Raw genomic sequence first — 23,375 nt, 5'->3', positions numbered from 1 at the left:
CCCTTGCTGTCGTGGAGTTGGTTGTGTCATCCTAGGCTGCCCTTGTTGTGGTCGCTCCCCTGTAGTCTGCGGTGGCAGTGACCTGCCTCTACGCGTTTCTTGAGGGGGGGCTGCCTCTGTGGTGTCCAGACAGCTCAGCTCGGGCTCGGGTTGTTGTTTCTCTTTAAGGAGCATCAGGTTGCGGCGAAGCACGTTGGCGACATAACTTGTCGCTTTCGTGTTTTTAAGGAGCTTGTCCGCGAACCTTTGGCTCCATGGTCTGGGTAGTGCCTTGCAGGTCCACCAGTGTCCTCGTTCCTTGGCTTGGTTGCAGGCTCTGCATCCAAGTGGGCAGTTGTGTCCCCATCGCTCGTGGTATCTGTCGAAGTCTCCATCGCCAGTTCTAGCCGCGAGGATATGGCCCAGCTCTATTCGAGTCAGCCCTTTGTAGCGGGAGTTGCGGAAGGGTGGTTCAGTGGGGACGCCGGTTCCAAGCGGACGGTATCCTTTTTGTTCTTTCCACCACCCTTGGTCAAGCTTAGATAGTTTGAATTTGAATTTGAATTTATTTAACGTCTACTGGAATCACTAAGATCAAACGACGCCGGATTGGTTACCGGACAGAATTAACCCTCTGCAGGGCTGACCACAGGTTTTGGGCGAGAGAAGCTCGTATGCTCCCAAGCAAGCTTGTTACTCGTCTTCCACCTGTAGTCGTCAGAGACAAAAGAAAAAAAAAAAAAAAAAGGAAATCCCCAGATATACCCTAAGCGCAGAAGTAGTGGGGCTAACCCCCAACTTCCCCACAAACATTCGTTCCTCTGAAAAACCTGCCACGCTTCCTGAAGTCGTGAAAATCACGAGAGCAAGACGGCGACGTCCAGTGCAGCCTGGGAAAACCCCCCAAAGAGAGAAAAAACCAAACTGTGTGAGCATCCGAGGGCTCGTGATATATCCTTCCACTTTTCTGGTGGCCGCTGCCTTGCGCGTGTGGATGAGGCGCCAGACAGCCCCCTTTCTAGTGACATGCCACAGTCACCAGTCTATCCGAGGACAGAGGAGCGCAAGAAAGAAAACAAAACAAAAGAAAAAAAAAAGGTGCGGACTGTGTGAACTCTCAAAATTCAGTCCTGAGCGTGAAGGTGAACTCCTTGAGTTGGAGTGGTGTTGCGGCGATGAGGAGTTGGCGATCGCGAAAGTTGTCGTGAAAAAGGGGGCGAGTCGACGACGAGGTTATCCTCAAAGTTGGGTAAGTGCGGCCTCAAGGCTCCACAGCTCATTGTCAAGAACCATGACAGAGTCAAAGAAGAAGAAAAGAATGAAAGACGCTTATCAGTGTCATAGACGTCGTCCTCCAGCAGCCCGGAAGAAGGGGAGGCACCAGACCTCAAAGGTACCCCCCCGAGGGTTGTAAGAGGGAGAGTTGAAGCTTAGATAGTTTTAGGTAGAGAATAAATACAACAACAACAACAAACAACAACAACAACAACGCAACAAGTCACGATGCCAGAGTGGTTAATGGGTGAGACTTGAATACTTCGTTCAAGCCATCTCATGGCTTCGGCCGCGTAGGTTCGAACCCTACTCGTGACGTTCATTTTTGCATTCTTTTTTTTAGCCTGTTGACCCATAAGGCGCGAACATACATACATGTCCAAGCTTTGTTTTCAAAAGACCATAGTTGTCTTTTTTTTTTTAACCCGATTGAATCTAAGCGTTCACGCATACCTGCAACTGCTGACTGCCCAAACAGAGGACAAAACCGACGTACCCCGCCAGGGCATACACCCGAAGCAGATAGCCGTTGGCCTTTTAGACTAGACTATTATATAGGTAGGGCGCCGCAAGCCAAAACACCAGGTAACCAACCCTGGAAACACAACCACCCAACCAGCAGGGAAGCCCTTGGGCAACGTCTAACTGAGAAGACTCCTGGCCGCATGGCCGGACCCTAAAAAAGTCATAGGAGTATTCCAATGAAGACGAGTACCTGCAACTGCTAACTGCCCGGAAGAGGGGTCGGAAGACGACATCTTCTAACTCCCCTTCCGTCCAGAACATGCCGTCGTATTTCTATGAAAAACCAGTATGTAGACGTAAAATAGCACAACCCCCCCCCCCCCCCCCCCGATTGAATCCAAACGCCGGCATGGTGTGCTTATTGTCCCTACAAATATCTGCCCGAGGAAAACACAGTTTCTTCGCAGCAGTTTCCTCTGGTACCTATGCGAAACTCTATCTGTGTCTTGTATACCCTAAGCCCTCCCTCACAGCAAATAATGCAAAATATTGTGGTAATTACCACCCGAAAAAGTAATATGCCATCCGAAACCGATGTCTCCACTTTCAACAACAACAACAACAACACCCGGAACTAGTATCAAAATGGCGTTGATACCGTAGCAGTAAAAATGGCCAAGAATCATGGCTACTGAAATCAAAGAAGGAAATATCTCAAGGGGATATCATACTAAGACGTTTTATTTCCCTTCATCCAGTTTAGCCCCGAGAATCATCGCTCGCTGTAGGCCAAACAGAAATTTGAATAGAGAAAGAAGCCAATCACGAAGCCACCTAAGCAAGCAAACAAGAGTCCCTATCTTAAAAGTCACATATAGAGAGCTTAAAGAGAAATTTTAGGTTTCTAGTAAGGTAAACTAGCTGCAAGTACCAAGTATCAACCCCACATACAGCAAAATGCAAAACGCGAATGTGGGGAGGACAAAGAGAATGAAATCAAGCAAACGTTTCCAGCTTGTTGTCTCCTGCAAGTAAGCTGTAGACAAGCCTAGAAAAAGAGGGTGGGCTCCGCTAAGGAACATCTCGAGAGAAGAGATGGGAAAATGGCAAAATTATCTAGCCAACCTTATCTTCAAATAACGAATTGATGAAAAACTAAAAAGTGAGCCTAATAGAGCCATGCCTAAAGACATCAATCAAAGAAACAAGATAAGAGACGAAAAAAAAGAATTGAACAAACATTAAGAAAGCATAAAAAGAGAACAACCAATGACCATACATGAGGGTGAAAAGGGGGTAACTTCAATGATTAGAAAGCCCAAAATCGGACGGAAAACTCTGTGTTTTTTGTACTCTAAGTCTTCTATCTAATAAAGACGGTGAGAGGCAGTTTAATTGTGGATGGGGCTCATTGTGATCTTGGAAGCCTTTGGTGATTCAAGGAATCACAGATTAACGTGACTATTGTAGTTTGTATAGTTTATCACCGCAGTATAGGAACAGGATATAAAATATCGAGTACTCGCAGAAACATTCACTTTATTTAGCCATTAAAGATAGAGATGGTTTCCGAGCCCATCATTCTTTTGCTTTTGATGCCGCCTTTGGCACAGCCCTCTTCAACCAACGAGACAAGCAACTAACTCCGCCCTTCATAACCAACTTTTGAAATACGTACAGAAGCCGCACAATTTTCCATCTTGTAACTAGCTTCTTCAGGAGACCAGATATTCTCTTTCCAGCTTGGGCTTCCGAGAGAAAGAGGGCGAAGGCTTATGTTGGCTGCATTCCTACACAGGTAAAGGAGTGCAATAGCATTGATTGTTTCAAAAGGGGTAGAAGAGGATCACCAAAGTACCTATGATCAACTCAATAACTTCCCTACGTAGCTGTGGAAGCGACGAGGCTAGTAGCACAGTAGCACAGTAGCTTTCAATAGATAGGCAAAACACATCATGTAAATGTACACGCTCACCAAAACCAGGGCTTCGTAGAGATTGTATTTCAAAAAATGACAACGGGCCATCTGAGAAGGTAGCGAGGAAATAGGATCCAAACATATGGCTTGCAATCTCAGATATACGTCAGTTCACTCTCCTCCATGCATACTGCTGATCAGTAGGATATGGGGGATTTTACCAGCCAGTAGAAAACTTATTCTAGCCATGAGCATTTAACGCTGCAAAAAAAACGTATTTCTACACTTCCAGGCAGGTTGTATATCTCTCGGCTCGATGCATGTCATCTAAAGTATGTTCTTGGTAACCTATCTCCCGCTAGTGTTCAAACCCCTCTCTTGTATATACATGGGTGTCATCACAGGGTAGAAGCGGAATCATAGGCAATTATCAACAGTTGGTGTGGCATATGCTATCACACCACTACAGACTTTTTCTCTAGAATATCTTCACAGGCCTGCGTACCAAAGTCTTTTCAATCCATGCAAAGACCCCCGGCTATTAAACAGTGCCGGGGTTTTTGGTGAGATCGAAGTTTACACATAAATGCTACACGCCAGTCACTCTCTTCTCCCTTGCTAGACCACACCACATGGTAGATGGATATGCATAATCCACACACAGTGGATGTAGTATTTTGTTTGATTGGTAGTATAGGCACATACGCCACCCGATCTCTGCAACAAGAATGTCTTGCATGCATCGATCTCCACGTGATGATGCTTTTTTTCTTGGTCTCATGCACAGTCGGACACTTCTATTAGCATCAACATGGTACGTGCGAGCATTAAGTGAAACTGTGCTATTCTGCCAAGTGGGCAGACCAATCCCCCTTTGTTTCAGGATCAAAGTTGAAATAAAACCGAAGTCCGGCAGAGGCGCAGCGCATTATGCGTCCGACAACTTTAATCCAGCCACAGGCCACACATATAATCGCATCTAAACTTGGACATTCGCATCACAATCTGAAAACAAGCGGGTAAGGTAAAACACCATGATTGTATATATGTATGAAGGCTTCTCTAATTATGTTCCCAAAGCAAAAGATTATCTGATAAACTTAGAGAGGAAAATGGGTACAGCGCTAGAAAGATAATAGTAAAAAAAGGCTCATCAGAGCATGTCCAGAAGAAGAAGAGAAAATAAAATAGAAACATGAATGTAACGCCTTGGCGTCAGGTGTTGCTCTAGAGCAATCACAGAGAGTTGATCGTCTCAAGCTTAGTTGGCAGATACCATGTTCTTAACACCCTCCTGCATGGCAGCAAGCAGGCGCCAGTCGTAGCTGTCCTCAGCCATACTCCAGGCCATGATACCGCCCAGACCTCTAGCGGCAATGATCTCGGTGAACTTGCGCTGAACAATGGCGGGGGTATCCCAGGTCCAGAAGCGGCTAGACTCGGTGTCAACGTACCACTGGCCACCGTTCTCGACATCCTCAACACCGTTGTCGAAGGCCTCCTTGAAGGAAGTAGCGAGGGGCTTGACAACGGGAGCGTCACTGGCAGTGCAAGTACCGAAGGAGGGCTGGCAGTCAGTGCCGCAGTGGTCAGCGGTGACACCGCAGAAACCCCACTTAGAGCAGCAAGTACCCCAGGTGGTGCCCTCGCAGGTGAAGCCGGTGGAACCACCGCAAGAACCGTCAGTAGAGGGCTTGAGGTTGGAGGTGTCGACGACAACAGGGAAGGAAGAGGCCTCGAAGGTCTGAGCGCCAGAGTTGTTGGCATCAGTACCGTTCTCGAACTCAGCGGGGGCCAGAGGGCAGCCAATGGGCTCAGTGCACGACTTAGCATCCTGGAGGGTGAAGTACTTGGCGTAGAAAGCAATACCCAGGGTCAGCTTAGCGGGTTGGAAACCGCGCTGGATGTAGGCGTCAATGGCGGCGAGAGAGCCCTTGATGTCGGTGTGGTGCTTGGAGGCAGTGTCACGGCGGTTGATAAGGTCGTAGGTCATGACGTTGACGTAGTCGACAGCGGCGTCGATCTCAGGGACCTTGGCAGGGGTGTAGGCCAGCATGTCGCGCTCCAGAGCAGGCACAGCGATGGAGAGCTCCTTCTCGCCAATGGCCTTCTTGATCTCAGCCAGGAGCAGAGGGTAGGTTTCGATCTCGGACTCGTCGTTGGGCACCTGCTTGTAGTCGGCGCCGTTGCCAACTGGGTACTCCCAGTCCATGTCCACACCGTCGTAGCCGAGCTTTTCGATAGTGGCGGCGATGTTCTTCGCGTACAGGGCACGAGACTCGGCAGAGCGAGCACCCAGGCGGAAGCCGGCGTTGTCACCCCAGCCACCAATGGCCATGCTGACCTTGACGTTCTCGTCGAACAAGGCGCGGACCTTGTCCAGCTCCATGAAAGGAACGTATTCGCCAACGGGGTCGGTGGTGAACAGCGACGAGTTAGCAAAGGCAGTGATGACGTGGGTGATGCCAGCGGTCATGGTCTTGTTGGGGAGAACAGCAGTGTGCCACCTAATGAGGGGACATGTGTTAGATCATATTCAAAATCGTACATTGTATTTGTGTGCCACTTACTGGTCAAAGTACATGATGAAGCGGCCACCGCTAGAGCCACTCTTGGTGGTGGGAGGGGCTGTTCCGACGGGGTTGGCAGAGGAGGTGACCGACGACGGAGCGACGGGGGTCTGAGGAGTGGCGGCCTTCTCCTCGGTGCTGCGAGAAGAGCAAGGAGGAGCGGCAGCGGCGGTAGCCGCCCACATGGCAAGAGCCGAGGTAAAGGCAGAAATGCGGACCATCTTGAATTATAAAGAGTGACAAGAGTGAAGATAAAAGAATGAAGAAGAGTGGGTAGAGATTATTAGATTCAGCGAACAATGATGTACCAGCACAAGAGAGTATGTGGTAGATGCACAGCAACACAGAACTTCTAATGTGAATGAATGAATGACTGTCCAACTGTGAAAAGGAGCACTGAGGATGGAGAGGAAAGGAAAAACAATACACAATCATGAGGCGAGACAATACCATCTTATATACAGATCGAGAAGGACAAAGAAGGAAGAGGGGGAGGCAGGCCAACGTCTAGCTTCACCCAAAGGCATGGCCTCCGACATGAAACCGGGATGAAGCTCGACCCCTTGCTCTCGGCATTGGTTAAAATCCAATAAAAGACAAAAAGTAAAATGGAAAAGCCCAATGAATCGTACTTTGATCTGGTGTAAGCAAACATGCAGCAGACTGGACCGGGGTACGGAAATCCAAGTCCCGACCGGCTAATGTGCAATCGAGTCTAAGCCCTTCCTCCTCAACCTCCATCCTTGCTCACCATGGGGGGGGTGCCAAGATTTTGGTCCTTTGGTCGTTAGTCTTCACGTTTTCATAATTCAGGGAAAATAATAAACACGTTGATTAGCCAAACTAAAATCACCATACCCTTCCCCTCCACATCTCCTAGCACCAAATGGGAGCTCTTATTCACGCTCGTTCCTCGCCGGGTCTCCCGGATCAGCCAGGCTTGCTACAGTAGACTCTTTTTCTTTGTCCTCTGTCCCTCTGCCCCAAGAAGGGAAACAAGCCTGTTTTGGCCATGCCGTCGTCTGGAGCTAAGGCCTCTAGTCCTCAAGCAGCGGGAGGTCGAGGGAGAAGGGCAAAAGGAGGAGGGATCTCGACGGTTTGACTTTGGGAGTCTGTGGCCGTGGCAGTGACCATTTGTCAATGTCACAGTTGTCTTTGTATGTTAGCATATTTGTTGTTTCTTGTCAAGAGAGAGCCCCCTCCTGTGGCATGTCCCCTCGTCAATCCGGCCTTGCTCCGCTACTTCCTCTTTGAGCAAGGCAACTTCCCTGAAATATCGACCAGCATTCTTTGGCTGCATTGGAAATGGCTCCTGCTTATTTCTCCTTGCAGAAGTTTCCTCGTTTTGACTTGAGTGCAGAAAATTAGGACGACGATTCCCCTCTTTCCCCTCTTTCCCCCAGCTCTTTCCTTCGCCCCCTGCTCCTTCCTAACTTGTCTACTACAAGCAGACCGCGCCTTGCCTGGGCTACCTACACCTACCAACTAGTACTGCTTCCTACCTGCCTGCCTCCTACTACCATCCGACCCTTCTGCCGGCATATTGCGATCTTCCCCCTTTACATCTCCTTCGTGCCAAGTATAAAAAGCATATTGCTGGAGAAAGTTCCTTATTCCTGGCCAGGATGGCACTCCTTTCAAGACAAGAATGGTGGCCACTGGAATTCTAGCGTTGTTCCATGGCCTGACTAGTCCTCTCCAGATTGGTGTTTGAGAAAGGGGGAAGGATTGGGGGAGATGCTTGCTGCTCAAAAGGAGATACGCGGAGTTACTGCTCAGGAAGTTTAACCTTAGCGCTTTGGTTAAGCTTTGTGTAAAAGTACCCACCCCTTGGACATACTTGGACAGGACATCTACATGCCATAGAATCGGCCTTGCTTGGGACAGCACCCAACCTTCCGTCGCCCCTTCAAAGAGCAGAGCCGGCGTTCTGCAAACTCGCGTCCTTGAATTACACTCGAGGCTTGACTCTTCAAGCACCCTTGTCTTCCCACCATCATCAGCAGCAACAACAGTGTGCTACACGTCCATCCTAGGCATGTACAACGTATCAGCGGAACGTGTGGAACTCAGTCGTGGAGTGGAGTCTTGCATGCGCACCACACAAATGCTCATGACAGGTCGTCTTTCCAATATACACATTTGGCTGGCTTGTGCGCACAACATACATTGTACATGAACACTACGCTGATTCACACTTGCATAAGGAGAGGATACATGCATGTCCATGTCTAGCCTCCGACTGCCACAGATTCCCACTAAATAACGACTTGCCTTTGTTATGCATTGAGGCCACTGCATCTCCTGTTCTTGGCTCTTTTGTTTGCTTGCCTTCCCCTCTACACTTTGATTGCTTTCCTACGAAGGCCCGTGCCAAATTTATTTCTCTATACCCTTGATTTGAGCTAATCCCAATCTACCTTGCTTCCCAAACATGTCCCTTGTTCCCTCACAGTGTCCATGCGCACAACAACCGTCTATGGCTGTGGTGAGCTCTGTGTCAAAGCTCCGTGAATCTTGCGCATCCATTTTTGGCAACCCTAAGGTGAGACTTTGTTGTTGTCGCATCTAATTCGAGTTTGGCGTTGTTGTTATGATTAGAGCCTGCAAAGCTCAGACATCCCGGCATAGTAACGACTTGTAGCATCGTCATCAGAGCAGTCTCACAGGAGGCAGATCTTGATTGCCGACTTTTCCACGCCTGCATTTAGGGATTGATTGGCAAGATTCTTCGTTTCCTGTGTCTCTACCCTGTCTCGCTGCCGATCGCATCTTCTCTTTCTCTCTCTGTCTTACCGACCTATCTTCTCACCTTCCCACCGCCCTCTCCCATCCTAGCTCTAGCCTTGCCTTACCGCTAGTCGGTATCGCTAGTCGGTATGAATGTGAAATCGTGGCTAGCCCTCCCTGCCCAGCCATTCCATCTTTTGTCTCCTTCACCACTTGAGCAATTCGCTCCGCCCTTTACCCTGCTTCCTTCTCTCCTCGATTCTATGCTTAATTTAATAGATTACTGATCAAACACTGAAAACTAAAAATAATAATAATAATAATAAACAAAAAGAAACCCACATTCCCGAGGTTTGCTCCTCCAACTCGTGATTGTGTTTTCCCAGGCTCCTTTTCTTTCCTACAGGCAGCATTGTAATTTGCTTCCACTCCTCAGCCCCTCTCGCCCGCCAACAAGTTTATGTTTCTCCCCCTTATACCGGTCTCTTTATATACATCATACAAGCTCTGGTATAATAGTTATCAATTATGGATAATGCTATATCATCTCAAAGTTACTAACCGACGTGCTCTGCGTTTGGTGGGCCAGTTCCCACGCTTGGCTTTTACACGTAATTACATGTTGTTTGTATGCATGAACAAGGCAGCCAAATAAATTGCCATCAGCCTTCGGATTAAGGTTTTACTGAGGCAGGGTCGGCCACTTGCGACACCCAGGGATTCTGTTATGCTCTACCCTGGCGAGCGTCATTTTGCCAACTACCTCATGTAAGATAAGATCATTTCTCATCGACAAATTTTACCTGATATAAGGAGAAGGGGAGGGGGGCGCGAATCTGACCACTTTCGTTATGAAGTATGACATATGTTCTGGGGATGGTCAAAGCCCAGCGGTATTCCGCCTGTATAGGAGAAACATGAGCCAAATTCTCGCGTTTCCAGTCTTGATACGATAACGATGATATGAGCCAGAACACACGGAACCCTTATAAACCCTAAAGCGCGACCGAAGGTAAATTGACTGCCTCTGATTGGCTGCCTCTTGGCTATGCATTATTGCCCCACATATATCCAATCAGAACGGATCTTTGGGGAAAGCTCCTGAACCTCAGCCTATCCCGCTGCCGATGTCCCCTCCAGCTTAAGCCGCTCCCTAAGAAAACGCCGTCCCGAATCCCGTGTCCGGACTTGCTTGCCCCGGCTTCCGTGACCTACCTGAAGTGTCCCCACAAATATCCGTCTCCACCTGTGTTGAAGCAAGCTTCATTCAGGTAGAAAACGCTCACATCCTTTGTGACCCTTTGTATAGTTTTCCATTGAAACGATGGCCGGCCAAGACATGCCGCCTGCTGGCGGCTACTCCGCTGTTCAGTACAAGGTTAGCTCTTCCTCTCCCGATTGCGTCTCCCGTAGCGGCAAGTCCGGCAAGCTCGGCTGGCTTGACTGTCTCTAGTAGCGCCGCCATAACAGAAACACATAAACAGGACTTTCTAACACCTCATTTCCTTCTAGAGAAACCTCCCCGCACGCGGCTTCCGCCCTGGTGTCCTTCTGCTTGGCACTACTGCCATTGTCGCTTACGGCTGGTACAGACTGATCCACGGAATCCGCGAAGCCAAGTCTGTCTCCTAGTCCCAGTGCCCTTTCACCACTACCTAGCACATCCCTAGCCTCTGAGTCGCCTCGACCTACTAAATACCTATCTCTATCGACGTGATTCAGCTAACACTTCTCAACAGTGAACTTGCCCGCGAGAAAATGTGGGCACGCATGTACATCATGCCTGCCTTGCAAGCCGAGGAAGATCGCGATCTAGTGCGTCGCTGGTATGCTGACCAGGCTCGTGAAAAGGCCCTTCTCGGCACCACCACCAAGGCCTACAACACCGACCGCTTTGTCCGTCCAAACATTGCCCTGACGCCCTCGCGTGCTCTGAGCTCCGAGGTGGACCCCCGGTCTCTGTAAAATCAGTTGCTAAATAGCACTAAATGCAGCAGCATATGGAGGTGCTGCCAAGACTGGTGCTCTTCTCTTGCTACTACCGCTATCGTCACAATGAGCAGTCGAAATGGCGCTTTCATTCACTACAAAGAACAGACACTGCTTTACGCAAGCAAGCAATTCAATAAACAGAAGCAAAGACATACATAAAATTACTAAACTCATTGATGAATCCCTATAAACAACTGCAACCGCCAATATATGGATAAACTTGATGTATATGCAACCCTATTTACATAGTCCAAACTCTGCTTCCCGAATCGCCTTTGTCAATTCATGATGACACAGCCTGTACAATTTTGAAACCCTCAGACACAAGCTTTGTGATCTCCTCGTTCTTGTGCTGCAACAGGCCTAGAGCAAAGGCCACATCATTCCACTGTCTCTCAGTTTCGCATCGGGCCAGCCTAGCCGCTAGCTTCTCCGACAACTGCTTGGAATGTTTGTCCTTTTCTACAAAACCGAGCAAGAAACGGATGATGCGGCGGAAACTCTCCTCTGCTAGGTTGGGCTCAGCACTAAGTAGAGAGAACATGTCAACAAAGTGGTTGTACACAGCATTGTCTTTGGTACTGAGCTCGGTGAAGAACATGCGTGCCAGGTCTGCAATACGTCGGTCTTCGTCTTCTAGACACTTTGCCATTTCCCCTAGCTGGCCCTTCACTTTGACCTGGCCAGCGAGAATGAGGAACGTCAGAGTCATGAGGCATGTCCGTTTGACACTAGCATCGTCGTCAGCCAGACGGCGGTACAGGAAATCAGTATTCTCGTCAATAAGATGGTTGAAGCATACGGCCATGTCGCCCAGGGCAATCACTGCATTGGACCGCACGGTGGCGTTGGATGATCGTTCCATGATTGTAATGAGGAGTGGGAGATTAGCTTCGCAGTACTCTGAGCTGACACACATGAGCTTTGCCAGACAGAGTGTAGCAGCTTCCTGAAGACCCTTGTCTGTGTACTTGGTCGAGGCTGCGCAAATCTCAGACACTATAGGGCCGAAGAGAGCCAGCAAGCTCTGAGGACCATAGAGGAGCTCACGCTCTCTGATGTGGGCCATGGCCTCGGTGAAGTCGTCTTCGGTAGTACCACCAATAAGATCTAGTTCATCGGCAGGGGTGTCCTTGTCCTTTCCGGGCGCGGCTGCTGCAACCTTCTCGGCAGACTGCTTTTCTCTCTCCTGCTTACGTCGCTTGAAGTCTTGTTCACAAAGCTCAAGATGCACAATCTGCTTTATGGCTACATGTCCAACGATGAAGAGGAGCTGTGATAGACCGACTGCCGCGTCACGACTCCTAAATTGGCTAGAAGGACGGCCTTGGCTCTGATTCTGGGTTTGGGTGGTGTCTACATCCATCATTTGTGTTTGGGTATCGTTACTCGAAGTTGGCCTTGAGCTTGGATTCCCAAATACTGCTCTGGTCTTCCGCCGGATAATAGATGAGCAGAGTGTGTCTGGATGTTTGGCTAGCGCATAGATAGCATTGATGGCCTGTTCGGCAACGCCATACCACTCCTTGCTATCAGTCGCAATTTCTATTATGGAAGTCAGGCGAGAGAGAACCGCATGGTCATTTATGAGACGCGAAAAAGTTATGGGCTTCCCTCCCGGCCCTTCTTTGCTGCGCCCAGTCGGGTTGATGTGCCGAAGGGCAATACATGTGTACTTGGCAAGAAGCATATCAGTACGACCATAGCTACCAAGGCCAGTGCGCAGCATCGTCTCCATTTCACCCACGGCAATTTCAGGGGTTGCAGTAGCCAGCATCCCAAGCACAATGATAGAGCCGCGTCTATGAGCACGGGATATTTCCCGCTTTTGGACGCCGTAGACTTGCCACAGCTTGGTGATGACAGCCTCAGGGATTAAACCACCCTTCATCATGGTGCTCAGCAGCTGTTCCAGCGAAGTCAATTCAGCAGGGGTAGCTCCAAAGGTTAGACTAATCATGTTGCGTGCAACATAGTTTGCAGCATCATTGGGGCTGAAAGAGTCTGGGGCCTCAAAGAAAAGTCGGCGGTAACATTCAATGAGATGGGTCTGCACACCCTTGCCTTCATCGCTATTTCCTTTAGTCCAAATTAAGCGCAGCATGCGGCGAATACCGACTTTGTTTTGCTCAATATCATAAGCATCACCAATCTCGAAGTAATCCATAGCCTCAATCACCTCACTCTTGTTGCGTGAGCCTAGAAGCTGGCAGACCGTCTCAGTAGACTCATGAAGAACATCAATGAATTTGAGAGCCTCTGTATAGTAGCGTTTGGTAAGAGACAGCTTTTCTATGGCCTCGGATGTAGCAGCGGCCGTCTGAGCCTTTTTGACAGCTGCAATCTTCTGTTCGTCTGTCATTTCATTGAAGTCCTTGGGCCCGTGGTCGCTGGGAGAATCCCCGTCGAGAAGTTGCGAGTTACCTTCCATCTCCGGCATATCCGAAGGAGGCTGTAGGGAGTCTAGCTCTTCGTTGGCTTTGTCTAATCGCTCTTGCCACTCTTTCCGAGATAGACGTGCACCATGCATGACCGTAAATGGGTGGGTTTTGATGAGAGTTCCCATAAGCTTAATAGCATTACGACGCACATGGCTGCTTTTGTCTTCAAGACTGCGGCATGCAAGCTCAGCGACTCTTTGTCGCCTCTTGGGGAACTTTTGCTCAAGCGCACACAGCCGTGTATACACCTGAATTGCACGGCAGCGGCAGTAAGGATTGATGTCAAGAAAACGCTCCTCTAGCACATCGAAAAAGGCATTGAGCTGTGTCTTGTAGTTCTCGCCCCTTTCCTCTAGGCGACTGAGATAGGCGATCATGTTGCCACACACTTCAATCAGGGCACAACGAAGTGTGTAAGACTCGCTGTCAAGTTGCTTGGCTAACATAGTGACTTGCTTGATAACGATTCTAGGCGCGAGCTCCGACAGACGCACAATAAAGGTAGATACTGATTTGGGCCCGCGAGTATCGTTGGAGTTGAATTCTTTATTACTGAGTTCGCGTAAAACCTCTTCTGCTAGTTGGGGATAGTCGTAAGTTTCCGCAAGAATATGTAGGAACTCGGCCATGGGCTCGGGGAGATGCTCAAAATACGTAAGATTTTGCACGATTGATATTTGCGCGGCTAGAAAGAGTCTCAGTATAGATATTCAAAGCATAACTTCGTCTTCCTTGTTTTATTAGACTTACCATATGCGTGACCGTGATGCTTCACAGCAATGCACAGAACCTTAAATGCATGCATTTTGATTGTAGTATTTTTGACTCGCTGCTCGCTCTCTAAAACCGTAGAAACAGGCCGTGTCATAAGCCCGATGAAGGTGTCACGCTCGGGCGTGGTCAGAAAGATCTTGGAAAGCTTCAACTTGAGAACTTTGCACATTATATCTAGTGCTGTCTGAAGTTGCGTCTCTGAGTTCCAACTACCATCCTTTTCCTTTGAAGCAGTCGTCTTTTTGCCCTTTCCACGGCCAAGCCGTACGGGGGCACCGGAGGGCTTTTCTGCTGCCTTTGTCTCCACGGCTGTTATGGTCCACTGTAAGAGAAAGCCATACATCTCGAGCATTATCTTGTAGTGTTGCATAGTTTCTTGCTCTTCCTGGCTCTCAATATCGGCGTGGATTGCATCGGCCTGGACTGAAAGACCGGACATAACGACGTCAAATATTCTGCCAAGGGTGTTGGCGGTGATGGAGCTGGAGTATCTGTTGGGTTTGGCTGGTGTGTTAACGACTATTGCTTCAACGGACAGTCGGTCTAGCACTTACTTGAGAATGAACTGTAATGAGTCAAAGTAGAGTGCTCTTGCAAGAGATTCAGGGCTTTCTGCCACGGCATCTACAATCTGATCCAATATGGCAGCCACATAGTCATCAGTGATTGAATCGGGATCATTTTCGCAGTCGAGCAACTGGCCGTCGGCTTCATTCGTCGGCACAGAAAACGGATCGCTCATGTAATGCTTAAGAGCATCATTGATATCGAAATTGGCCGACTCCATAGAAGCGGCGGGTGTGCTGGTAACGATTCGAGGGTAGTGTTGAAAGGGAGAAGGCGGGGTATATCGTTGACAGCCCTTTGTTCTATTTGTGTGTATCTGCCAGTTGGTGAAGGCAAGGCCGTTTCTAGAAGGAGTGAAAAAAAAATTGATGGATCGGTTGGTAACTATCAGCTTTCTGTAAGGGAAATGTGGTGGTTATGCCTTTTTTTCAGGGCATTCAAAGTCCGCGATAACTTGGAGAAATTTGAGAAAGAAGTCGCCAAGTGGTAAACATCACGGCTGTAACCCATTTACGCCTTACCTAGAAGAGTAGTTTGTTGTTTAAAGCAACGCTTTGTTGCTCATTTTGCGTATTTTTTGTTTTCTTTGTTGTGGGGCTGTCAGCTGCAAAAGCGCTATCAGACAGCTGTTGGCAGTCTTCTTTTTCTTTGAGCTGAACGCGCCCAAAAGAATTATGTTGTAACACTAGTAGTAGTAATGTGAAGCTGTCAAGTTGTCACAAGCAGGACTAATATCGAACAACACACCAATTGTTGTTTTGTCCTTTGCCTCTGTCCAGACTCCTACCTCACCATTTCCAATTCTATCTACGGCTTATTTTCCATAACTTTTTGTTGATGTTGCTGTTGCTGTGAGCCTTTAACCCTTGTCACTCGCTGCGAAAGCCTTTACATCAATAATCACATCGCGCTGCATCTCCTCTGGGATCATTTCCTCCACATTGCTCTCTTCAATCTTCTCGAATCGATAACATCCTAGTTCTTCGCCCTTTCCTCATACCATCAATACATCGACACTAGTCAATCGAAACCTCAAAGCCCGTTTCGTTAGCCTAATATGGAAAACTCGCAACCCCCTCATGTCAATGATAGCCATACATCTCAACAACATGCCCACACGTTTTCCATGGTAGATCCTTCTGCATATGCGCAACCACAACCACCACCCCAGCCGAATTATGTGCAACCGCGGCATGCAGCTTTGGAAGAGCCAGATGAAGAACAATTGAGCTCTGAAGAAGAAGAAGAGGAGGAGGAGGAGGAGGAGGAGGCCATTGATCCTGCCATAGTGAAAGACATGGAGCAGCTGCAAAGACAAATACCAGGTTTCAGAAACCATTACCGTCTAATCAAGCGTATTGGCGAAGGTACACACTAGACCTCGTCATGAATACGTCATTTCTCACAATTACTAACTCGGATATGTGATAGGCACATTCTCAACTGTCTACAAAGCCGAAGACCTCTTATATGATAATTACGATAATTCCTGGGATTTTGAACTCGAGGATCACAAATGGGAGGCGCCCCCCATTAAGACTCGTCATAACAACCGACCCTATACGAAGCGCCAACCAAAGTTTGTCGCTATTAAAAAGATTTATGTTACCAGCAGCCCACAGCGTATCCTCAATGAACTAGAACTTCTTCATGACCTACGAGGTTGTGAAGCAGTCTGTCCTCTTATCACAGCCTTTCGGTATACCGACCAGGTCCTCGCTGTACTGCCATACTTCCGCCACACCGACTTCCGCGACTACTTCCGTCATATGACCATGAGAGACACATCGATGTATTTACGCCTACTCTTTATCGCACTTGAAAACGTCCATGAACATCATATTCTCCATCGAGATATCAAGCCTACGAACTTTCTTTACAACCCCAAAACCCAACGCGGCGTCCTTGTAGACTTCGGTCTAGCCGAACGTGAGGGTGTTGACGGCAAGCCCTGCGTATGTCATGAACGACCCGAACGACGACGTGAACGCATCGAGTCCAGCCTGGCCGCAAACTCTGGTCGCACACAGCTAGGCTATCCTGAGCACGATACAAGACCATCGCGTCGTGCAAACCGTGCCGGTACCCGTGGCTTTCGTGCGCCTGAGGTACTATTTAAATGTACAGAACAAACAACAAAGCTCGATATATGGTCAGCAGGCGTCATTTTGCTGACTATTATGAGCAAACGGTTCCCTTTTTTCAACAGCTCAGATGATGTAGATGCACTCATTGAAATTTCTACTATATTCGGTACCCGCGAGATGAAGAAGGCAGGATTGCTCCATGGATGTGTATTGGAAACCACACTCCCCACGATTGGCACTAATGGATTCACTCTGGAGAAGATCATTTTGTGGTCAACTTGCCGGACAGAGGGCGGGTCTGATGGTAAGGGAGACCCATTGAATGAGGAGGAGCTTCTGGCTGTCGATTTCCTGAAGCGTTGTATGACATTAGACCCATCAAAGAGGCTCTCGGCAAAAGAGGCCCTCCAACATGATTTTTTGCGCTTGGGACTACCCCAAGCAGAGACTGACGAAGAATTAAACCTCGTCCAACCCCAGCACATTCTTTTGACGCATGAATTTAATTAGAACATTTCCTTTTTTGTTTATGAGTTCTTTTTCTGTTTGTAGCAATCCGCATTATGTAATATGTAGCCAATAGCATGCTAAACTATACATTATTGGGATACAAATCCATTCCTGATTTTCTTTTAGCAAAGGTCAGATATGGAATTAGACTTTAGATAAACTCGTTCATTGTCATGTAAAGAGAAAAAAAAAATAAGACTCAGACAAAAATCATACTATTCAAGCCAAGCACTTTATCAAAACGTGATCGACCTCGTGGTAGGGTTAACCTTTGTATTGGTCCCACTTGACGAGCAAGGATTAATGTATGTCACTTTGGTCACACAAAAGCCTGTCCTATCTGTCTGTGTAGCAAGAGGAATTGTGCAAAGCAACCAGCCCTTATCGTTTGTTTTCCCAATACTTCACTACTTTTATCAGGAGTTGTGATCTACACTGAAAGCTACACTCTTGCAAGGGAATTAGTCTTGAACAATTGCACCTGGTCGCTTTTAATTACTTTCATTTTGTTAAGTCTAGCATTCCGCTTAACAGCGGTTGGACGTGGCCTTGTTGATTCACAATCCTGGAACATCTTTTCCATGTACAATTCATTCATGATCCCAATATAGAAAAAAGGTTACTCTTTCTGGCTCCGTTTTCCTTCTCTTTTCTTTTTCCAACGCCCGGCAATAATCAAGGATATAGAGATGGAGATTGGTTGTTCAGTTTTTTGTTATTTTGGGTGGGTTGTTGTTATTGTTGTGTAGAAAGAAGAAAAGAACAATATGCTTTCAAGCGTAGGGTATTTACGCAACAAGTTCAACAACACCGCCGGCAGCAGTGATCTTCTGCTCAGCCAGCTTGCTCACCCATCTTGCCCGCACAACCAGGGGGATCTCGGGGATGCGGCCCTTGCCCAGAACCTTGGAGTAGCCCAGGGGGAGCAGGTCAAGGACGGGAGCAGTGTCCTTCTTGGCGCCGGAAATGTAGGCATCACGGGTCTCAGTAGGAACCAGCGACCAAAGCTAGAGAAATAGGTTAGTTGATGGATTATTTAGACCCTATCAAAGGTAGGCCGTAGCTAGCGACAACGAGTCTTTGACTTTGTTATTGCTGATATGGTTCGGTAAGAGGGGGCAAGTACCTTGTCGATGTTGATCACGGGCTTCCAGAAGTGGTTCTGCTGCTTGTGGTAGTAGCGCATACCAACCTTACCGAAGTAACCGGGATGGTACTTGTCCATGTTGGTACGGTGGCTGTATTTTTAGTCAGTACGGTTGATCGTGTCGCAGCAAGCTAATATTTCAAGGAAACTCACTGGTGCTGGCCACCAGCCAGACCACGACCACCGGGATGTTTCTATTGCAAGAGCTTAGTTAGTATTGGTGAGATCGGTGTTGCCTTCGGTTTTTCGAAAATCGCCTTGTCGCTTCGTTGGATAGGAACTTCAGGAGCTCAATCGATGAGTCCGAGCTTTGAGATTGGGAACGGGGAGTTGCTCATACGCGGTGCTTGCCGATACGACCGTTACCGGCCGAAACGTGACCCCGGCTATAGTAAGAATAGTCAGTTTCATTGTACGCTTAATATTATGGCTGCGGATGTGTATGTTTGGGGTTGGATGTGTCGTCGATAATTTCAGAGCATCCCACGATGTCGAAGGCAACACCCCTCCTTTCACGCTGCGCGAACAGTCGAAAAGAGGTTCATTGTATCGTGGTTGGGATATTATCGATTCGAGGAGAGGGCAAAGTTATCGAGAGTAACAACGTACTGCTTCCGAGTCTTGGTGAATCTGGTAGGCATGGTGATAAGGTCGTCCCTGGTTGAACAACTGGAGATGCTTGCAAGGGAAATTGAGAGCAGAGAGATTTCAGATTCGTCCAACCGAGAAGTGATTTTTGCTAGCTTGGCTAGAAGGCACAGAGTGGAGCGCTGGACTTTTTGTGGGGCTCGCACGAGATTTTTAGTGAGCCCTAAAACTACGTATTTTAGTGGCCACATAAAATGATGAGGAAAAATGAAAAAAATAAAGCGCCACAAGAAACAGGGTCGTGCCACAGTATGGCGTTGCACGTGACCCCGCGTCTGTGACTGGCATTAGGCTTAGCTATTTTTTGCTCCAGTCGCGCTAACTTATCACGCTGGCGACAGCTGCTCTACATCATCGTCTCTAGTTTATTGCATTAGGTCTTTTGTCACGAATATTTCATTGTTATAATACTTGGCCATCATGTCTTCTATTGAAAGTTTATCATCACAGTCTGGAAAATCTGCCAAGTACCACCATCCTTATACACCTTACGATGTTCAGCTCGAATTCATGAAAGCTGTCTATGGCGTTCTTGAAAAAGGAGATGGGCAGATTGGAATTATAGAAAGCCCTACGGGTACGGGAAAATCTCTGTCTTTGATATGTTCAGCCATGACATGGCTAAGGAGCCACAAGTCATCAGAATTTGAACAATCTGTTAATGACACAAAGGAGCAGTACTTGGATGAGCCTGATTGGATTGTTGATCAATTGCTATCACAGAAGCGCCGAGAGCTTGGCCAGAAATGGGAGGAGAGAGAGGACAAATTAGAAAAAATCCGACAGAAAGAAAAGGCCATGGAGCAGAGATCAAACAAACGTCGACGTATGGAAGAGGCTCGGGCAGAAAGAGCCGAGACTGATGATATTGAGAATCGATTTTTACTTGAAGACATCGAAGATATGGGTCGCAATGACAATGACATGCTTTCTGGGTTTAGTAAAGAGACTCGAAATTTGTTATCTAGCTTGGGACTAGGCGGGCCGCGAAAGAAAGAAGACGAAGATGATGTTCTTGAAGAGCCCCTGAAGGTAGGTCAATGCAGAGAGAGGATTAGTATGACTTTGCTTATGGCAAGCACTAACATGACTAGATATATTATGCTTCAAGAACTCACTCTCAACTAAGCCAATTTATAGCTGAACTCCGCCGGCCTGAATTCCCTTCCAGCTTGCCAATTTCACTGCAGTCTAGTAACGACGCAGATAAGTCAAAAGAACCAGTAAAGAGTATTCCTCTATCATCCCGCAAAAACCTATGTATCAATTCTCAAGTATCCTGCTTATCGTCAGTGCAGGCCATCAACGACCGCTGTGCCGAACTTCAACAGTCAAAATCTGGCGCAAAATGCAAGTATATGCCTGGAGAAGATCTCCTTTCACAGACACACCAGTTCCGAGATACCGCTCTCGCAACTCTTCCTGATATTGAGGACTTGTATCGCCTTGGAAAATCACTTTCTGTATGCCCTTACTACGCATCTCGAACTGCAGTTGCCGGAGCCGAGATCATTACTTTGCCATACCCACTTCTCCTACAAAAGAGCGCCCGGGACACACTAGGAATTAAGCTCGAGGGCAATGTAGTCATTATCGATGAGGCCCATAATATCATGGATGCAATCTCTAGTGTTCATGCGGCATCAATTAAGCTTAGCGAACTTAATAGAGGCCGACAGATGCTTGGTATCTACGTCAAGAAGTTTGGCAAGAAGTTGAAACCTGAGAATCGGGTACAGGTTGGTCGTGTTGGGAGGGTTATGGAATGCCTGATTTCCTGGCTCACTGAGGCTCAAAACGGCAAAGTAAGAGTTAAAAAAACGTTGTATAGAAAATCAGCATTATTTTACTGACACAGTGGTTGTAGGGGGAGCATGCCATAGTTAGCGCTACGGAACTCCTTAGCCGAAAGGGCGCAGACCAGATCAATATGTTCAAGCTAGTTGAATATGTGCAAGAGTCAAAGTTGGCCTACAAAATCGAGGGATATCTTTCCTATGTGGAAGCAGAACAAGCTAAGCAGGAAGGCAAGTCAGCACCTCCGGCACCCAGCAAGCCCGTTTTGCAGACATTGGTATCGTTCTTGCTTGCCTTGACAAATTTGAGTTTTGAAGGCCGTATATTCTTTCAAAAGCTTGAACCTAGAGCACAGAATGGAGACGTGCAGCTATCGTATCTTTTGCTGTCACCCACTCAGTCCTTCGCAAGCATTGCCTCGAGCGCACGAGCTGTAATCCTTGCTGGAGGAACAATGTCGCCATTCAATGACTATGTCTCCCATTTGTTCCCTCATCTACCTCCCAGCAAGATCACAACGCTGAGCTGTGGGCACGTGATCCCCCGTCAAATCTTTGTGTTTGGACATTAGGGAACAGTCGAAATGGATCATTTGACTTTAGCTTTCAGCGACGTAGCGACAAGGACATGATTTCACAGCTTGGCATGTCCCTGCTAAACATGTGCAACGTGGTACCTGATGGTATGGTAGTGTTTTTCCCTAGCTATGGCTATCTTGAGGAGGTTGTCAAAGTCTGGCAGGGAAATAGCAAAGACCATAATAGCATTTGGGGGCGTCTTCAAAGTCGCAAGGCTATTTTTTGCGAGTCAAAAACAGCTTCGAGTGATGTAACGCTGCAGGCATATACTGCAGCTATTATGGAAACCAGCGGGGTTAATAGCAGCAAAGGGGCGATGCTACTTGGCGTTGTAGGCGGCAAGATGAGTGAAGGCATCAACTTTTCAGACCAGCTGGGACGCTGCGTAGTGATTGTTGGTCTGCCATTTCCGAACATCAACTCGCCGGACTGGAAGGCCAAGATGGAGTATATTGAAACATCTGCAGTCGAGCGACTGACTAAGCCGGAAAAGCAAGGCGAGCCATTGACGCATACATCAGCCCTGATATCGCACGAGCAGGCTGTTGCAATGGGTAAAAAAGAAGCACGGGAATTCTATGAAAACGCGTGTATGCGTGCTGTCAACCAAAGTATAGGCCGTGCTATTCGCCACCGCAACGATTACGCGGCGATTATCCTGGTGGACCGACGTTATGGGACGCAACGCATCCAGGATAAGCTGCCCAGATGGATCCGCGGAGGCATGGTATCTGAGAGTCACGAAAAGGGCTTACCGGAACTTATGGGGACATTGGGCAGTTTTTTCCGTGCAAAGAAGAGCATTTAAACACTTGGTTCAGTGTTAGCGGTGATGTGAAGGGGGAGATGCAAGAGGGAGGGGAGAGTGATGGGGGTAGAACATGGGGCGTGTGAGTAGGACATGCAAGACATTGGTGACGTCTCTCATAACCACGACGGTGCTTGATTGGCTGGGAGGACAGGCGAACGGCCCTCTCATTTTTCAGGTGGCAGTATGTCATGGGGCTAGCAATTTGATATTCCGAGCGTCATGGAAGTAGAGACATAACAGCAGGAGCTGTAGAGGCTTAAAAACAAGCCGGCACGGGACTTGCAAGTCTAGGATATTTACTTACCATAGTTCGCTTCATCCTTTTCCCAGGAGGGCTTAGACGTAATGAGACATTGACCTCAGGAGCACAATCAACTCCATCATGTGCACGAGACCCACAAAAAAGTTAACCTTGACTTACAAGTAAACTAGAATCTTTTGGCTTGTGATGAATGATTCAAGGTGCTGTAGTTTACGGTGGGCGGCAAGAGTTGTGTGGATCCTTGGCGAACAGTACAGTTGCCCATATTTCAAGAGGTCTAGAACTAGGTATTGAGCCCTAGTACTATGGGAAAGAACCCCCTATGTGATAACCCACCCGTAGCGTAGCATCTGGCAGTGTCTTACAGGGCTTATACAGGAAAGTACTGAAGATTGTTGAAGACTCTTCAATACTGTTGCTTTAGGTTCCTATTGCTGTGTTTGCCGCGTTGGCCCACCGCGCGACTAATCCTTGCACCTTCCAGTTGTGTGGAGATTTTTTTCTGCATTGAGCTTTGCCGCACGTTCACCAACCCTTCCCCGCATGTTGTGTTGTTGTTCTCCATGCATAGATGCATAGCCCTGCCTTTGGAGTGTTGCAGCGCCCAGGCGAGAGAAAGGCTTCATGTTTTCTTGCCTGGCGTCACCTTCTGAGTTTTAGCATTTTTATCTTTTTTGCATTTCCCCTATTATCTACCCTAGACCTATAACCTACTGGCCAAGACGACCTCTTCCCCTCTTACCACCGCCTAGACTCCTGCTTAACAAGGTCTTCGCCGAAACCCAACCCGCTTCGCCTAGTGATCTAGGCACTTTTTCCGGCTG

The 23,375-nt window shown here is 47.9% G+C and overlaps 6 protein-coding genes across 6 annotated transcripts; 3 read left to right on the top strand and 3 right to left on the bottom strand.

Moving 5' to 3' along the window:
• Window positions 1-4,898: 4,898 nt before the first annotated feature.
• HOO65_020988 (glycoside hydrolase, family 18) lies at window positions 4,899-6,428 on the bottom strand (the record flags this gene model as incomplete). Its single annotated transcript, XM_071006728.1, has 2 exons — window positions 4,899-6,144; window positions 6,208-6,428. 2 exons carry the CDS (start codon window positions 6,426-6,428, stop codon window positions 4,899-4,901), a joined length of 1,467 nt encoding a protein of 488 aa, XP_070861626.1.
• Window positions 6,429-10,261: 3,833 nt separating this feature from the next.
• On the top strand, window positions 10,262-10,902 carry HOO65_020987 (NADH ubiquinone oxidoreductase 14kD subunit; the record flags this gene model as incomplete). Its single annotated transcript, XM_071007055.1, has 3 exons — window positions 10,262-10,315; window positions 10,450-10,556; window positions 10,677-10,902. 3 exons carry the CDS (start codon window positions 10,262-10,264, stop codon window positions 10,900-10,902), a joined length of 387 nt encoding a protein of 128 aa, XP_070861625.1.
• Window positions 10,903-11,212: 310 nt separating this feature from the next.
• HOO65_020986 (Condensin complex subunit 1) lies at window positions 11,213-14,931 on the bottom strand (the record flags this gene model as incomplete). The annotated part of the gene is made up of 3 exons (XM_071006328.1): window positions 11,213-14,055; window positions 14,121-14,635; window positions 14,699-14,931. 3 exons carry the CDS (start codon window positions 14,929-14,931, stop codon window positions 11,213-11,215), a joined length of 3,591 nt encoding a protein of 1,196 aa, XP_070861624.1.
• An 837-nt stretch (window positions 14,932-15,768) lies between these two features.
• HOO65_020985 (cell cycle protein) lies at window positions 15,769-17,308 on the top strand (the record flags this gene model as incomplete). The annotated part of the gene is made up of 2 exons (XM_071006725.1): window positions 15,769-16,078; window positions 16,143-17,308. 2 exons carry the CDS (start codon window positions 15,769-15,771, stop codon window positions 17,306-17,308), a joined length of 1,476 nt encoding a protein of 491 aa, XP_070861623.1.
• Window positions 17,309-18,096: 788 nt separating this feature from the next.
• Window positions 18,097-19,096, bottom strand: HOO65_020984 (60S ribosomal protein uL15; the record flags this gene model as incomplete). Its single annotated transcript, XM_071006940.1, has 5 exons — window positions 18,097-18,315; window positions 18,435-18,546; window positions 18,609-18,649; window positions 18,796-18,841; window positions 19,065-19,096. 5 exons carry the CDS (start codon window positions 19,094-19,096, stop codon window positions 18,097-18,099), a joined length of 450 nt encoding a protein of 149 aa, XP_070861622.1.
• A 427-nt stretch (window positions 19,097-19,523) lies between these two features.
• On the top strand, window positions 19,524-22,286 carry HOO65_020983 (uncharacterized protein; the record flags this gene model as incomplete). The annotated part of the gene is made up of 4 exons (XM_071006439.1): window positions 19,524-20,135; window positions 20,402-20,908; window positions 20,971-21,427; window positions 21,472-22,286. The coding sequence occupies 4 exons, from the start codon at window positions 19,524-19,526 to the stop codon at window positions 22,284-22,286; spliced, it is 2,391 nt and encodes a 796-aa protein (XP_070861621.1).
• Window positions 22,287-23,375: the final 1,089 nt, after the last annotated feature.

Source organism: Ceratocystis lukuohia, assembly GCF_044167205.1.
Source record: "Ceratocystis lukuohia strain C4212 chromosome Unknown Supercontig2_pilon, whole genome shotgun sequence".
NCBI classification, from domain to species: Eukaryota; Fungi; Ascomycota; class Sordariomycetes; order Microascales; family Ceratocystidaceae; genus Ceratocystis; species Ceratocystis lukuohia.
This window is presented reverse-complemented; position numbering and strand designations above follow the sequence as displayed.